At 58.0% G+C, this 3,630-nt stretch overlaps 1 protein-coding gene across 1 annotated transcript in view; it reads left to right on the top strand.

The window, feature by feature from the left end:
- Positions 1–3,630, top strand: part of MEIS3 (Meis homeobox 3) — a gene marked incomplete at its 5' end in the record, with an annotated part of 5,765 nt that overhangs the window by 1,457 nt on the left and 678 nt on the right. Inside the window, 4 exons of the mRNA XM_021708385.1 lie at positions 21–170; positions 2,521–2,632; positions 2,820–2,968; positions 3,265–3,366. Of these exons, the coding sequence (XP_021564060.1) occupies positions 21–170; positions 2,521–2,632; positions 2,820–2,968; positions 3,265–3,366 (513 nt within the window). The remainder of the gene's footprint in view (positions 1–20; positions 171–2,520; positions 2,633–2,819; positions 2,969–3,264; positions 3,367–3,630) is intronic.

Below are 3,630 nucleotides of genomic sequence, written 5' to 3'. Positions count from 1 at the left end.
GTACCCCGGTGCCCCCCCAGGTCCACGACCTGTGCGACAACTTCTGTCACCGCTACATCACCTGCCTCAAGGGAAAGATGCCCATCGACCTGGTCATCGAGGATCGGGACTGCGGCTGCAGGGAGGACCTCGAGGACTTCCCAGCCTCCTGCCCCAGCCTCCCAGACCAGGTGGGCCCGAGGGCACCAGGCATCACCCTGCTGCCCGAGCCCTGCTGGGACACAGCGTGAGGGTGCACGTACGCACATGCACACCCCGACAGCCACAGACACCACCAGAGACTCCACACCCCCATGAGTCTCACACAGCCACAGAAACTCAAGACAGCCATTCCCCCCACAGCCAGACACGCACCACACACTCAGACACCACGTCCCGCCACAACAGCAGCATCAGCCGTGTAACCAGGCTCAGCATGGCTATTTTTTTTTTTAAGTCGGAGTCTCACTCTGTCACCCAGACTGGAGTGCAGTGGCACGCTCATGACCACTGCAGCCTTGACCTACTGGGCCCAGGCGATCCTTCCTCCTCCCAAAGTGCTGGAATTACAGGCTGGAGCCACCATGCCTGGCCAAGCATGACTATTCTTATGTGTATGTGTGTGTGTGTGTGTTTGTCTAACCACACAACAGCCATGCAGAGTGAGACAGAGCCCAGCAGCCCCAGATGCGCCACACAGATGCAGAGAAAACCCCACTTGAAGGCCTGGCACGGTGGCTCACACCTGTAATCCTAGCACTTTGGGAGGGAGGCCAAGGTTGGAGAATCACCTGAGCTCAGGAGTTCAAGATCAGCCTGGGCAACATAGTGAGACCCCGTCTCTACCAAAAAAACAAAGAACAAAAACAAGAATTTTTACAAAAGAAACATGTGGCCTTGTGATCGTCGGAGTGAGACACAGCCACACAGGCATGGCGAAGGCACTCTCCAATGTCACAGCGCCCCCCAGCTATGCCCGTGACAACCACACTGTAGTGCGTGCTCTCTGGGGACAGCTGTGCCACCCTGGGATCCTTGGCACACTCACACCCGCCTGGGTCACATTCATGTGCGCCGCACGAGAATTTCAGAAGCACACCAGGCACATGGACTTGGGGACACACACCCCAGTCTCGGACGGGCCAGCACTGTGAGCACCGCAGGCCTCCGATGGGGGTGACTCACAGTACACAACTCCTCCCCAAACACATTCAGACACACAACTCCACGTGGACACCCGGATCCCTGCGAGAGCCTCTCTGAGCCCCGGCCGGAGATGCACACGCACCCACGCTGGGTGACTTGGGCAGTGTCTATTGACAAAGTGGTGGGCTGGAATGGAGGCGGTCACCACGGGCAGGAGGGTGATGGGGTAGAGTGACACAGGTAGCTAGCTGGTCCACCCTGGGTCTGAAGGGTGGGAGAGGCTCTCCAGGACCAGAGAGAGGGGAAGAAGGTTCCACAGTGGTGAGACCACCCTTGGTAGAAGGACCCAACCGGTCGACAGCCACCTGGCAGATGGAGCCCCAAGAGGCCCCAGTGCGGCCCCCATGGGTGGGTGGGTGGGCGTCCTGGGGCCCAGAGCCCGGGCATGGGGGTCCGAAGCATTGGCAAGTTCCTCAAAGTGAGTCAGTCGGTAGAGGGAATCCATTCCTGGCCTCCCTCGCCTCCAATTCTGAGACCTCACAAATCCCTGAGCACTCAGCGTTTTGGGTTTTGTCCAGAAATGTAGTGAAACTCATTTGGCAGCAAAATCTGACCTGAACTAATGAGAGGCTATTTATAGCGCATATTTATTCCAGTTAGTTAAATATTCATCCGAGTTGCTGTAGACATGTTAATGAGCGAGCCCGATGAGGTGGTGGCCCAGGGCCTGCTGCGGGTGGGGCATGAACGGCCTGGTGTTTGTGCTGACGGATGCCTAAAAAGGTGCAAAGTGGGCTGGGTGCAGTGACTCAAGCCTGTCATCCCAGCACTTTGGGAGGCCTAGGTGAGAGGATTGCCTGAGTTCGGGGGTTCGAGACCAGCCTGGGCAACTTGGTGAGACCTTGTCTCTACAATCAATCAAAAAATTAGCTGGGCGTGGTGGTGCTCGCCTGTAGTTCCAGCTACTGGGAAGACTGAGGCAGAAGGATTGCCTGAGCCCAACAGGTCAAGACTGCAGTGGCCGTGGGCATACCACTGCACTCCAGCCTGGGCGACAGAGTGAGACTCCGACTCCAAAAAAAAAAAAAAAAAGTGCAAAGTTCTGGATTCCGAAACACCCCAGGCTCCAGCCATTCCAGGTGCTGCCGACCTGTGTCTGCTCATCTTTATTGAGTTGTTACCTGCCTAAATGAACTCAATGTCTCCTTACGACACTGTCAAATGGGGACTGTTATTGTCCTCTGTTTGCAGGTTGAGGAAACTGAGGTACAGGAAGGTGATTTGCCCAGGATCACACAGCCAGAAAAGAGGCAGAGACTGGCTTCCCCGTCTCTTAACCACAGTGCTATACTGTGTCCCAAGCCTTGGCACTAACTCCCAGCTCTTGTTTTCTAGAATAATACATGGATTCGAGACCATGAGGACAGCGGGTCTGTACATTTGGCGACCCCGGGTCCATCCAGCGGGGGCCTGGCCTCCCAGAGTGGGGACAACTCCAGTGACCCAGGTGAGAAGCTTGGGACGTGGAAGGGAAACATGGGAATTGGTCAGCAGATTGGAGTTAGATCACAAGTAGGACTTCCGGAGGACGAGGACAGCTGGGGTGCGGTGTGGCGTCTTGGGTGAGGGTTCTGGGGCCCTCTGCCATCCCGTTCTTCACCGTTCGCAAACACGGCGTGCCTGTGTCCCCTCAGGAGATGGGCTGGACACAAGTGTGGCCTCTCCCAGTTCTGGAGGAGAGGACGAAGAGTTGGACCAGGAGCGGCGGCGGAACAAGAAGAGGGGGATCTTCCCCAAGGTGGCCACCAACATCATGAGGGCCTGGCTGTTCCAGCACCTCTCGGTGAGAGCCCTGCCGTCGCAGGTGAAGGTGGACAGAGGGACGGAGGACTGTCCACAGAGACCGGGCCCCCAGAGACACTCAGAAATGGGAGACCGAGGCAGGGGCGCTACTGGGGGAGCCTCTCAGAGGTCAGGAATGACAGGAGCAGGGGTCAGTGAGCCTCGCCTGGTGCGGGCGCTGATAAGGCCTCCACTGGATGACGTCCACCCGCCCGTCCATCCTCCACCCACCCGCCACCCACCGTCCGCCCAAGCGTACCCTAGGAGGGAGGGGCTGTTACGGTCTCCCTTCTGCAGACGGGGCGACTGAGGAACAGAGAGGTTAGAAGACTTGCCCAAGGTCACGCAGCCAGCAGTGTGTTCAAAGGCAGGCCGTCCGGCCCTGACCACCGCACCGCAGTGCCTCGTGGAAAGAGACCAAAAAATGGAGACAGGGAGAGGCTGAGACAGAGACCGGGGGCGCGAAGGGGAGGCCCGAGTCCGAGCAAGACTGGGAGACTGAGTCACGGAGGGACAGACAGAGAGAGAGAATCTGGGAGGCCGGAAGGGACCGAATCGCAGAGCGAGAGACACAGAAAGAGAGAGACACCCAGAGAGAGCGAGACTTCACGGAGAAAGAAAGAAACGGTGGGGAAAGGCACGGGGGCCGCGAGCGAGACGCAG

The sequence above is a fragment of the Carlito syrichta genome, unplaced genomic scaffold (assembly GCF_000164805.1).
Source record: "Carlito syrichta isolate Samal-C Ts95f unplaced genomic scaffold, Tarsius_syrichta-2.0.1 Scaffold135987, whole genome shotgun sequence".
NCBI lineage: Eukaryota > Metazoa > Chordata > Mammalia > Primates > Tarsiidae > Carlito > Carlito syrichta.
This window is presented reverse-complemented; position numbering and strand designations above follow the sequence as displayed.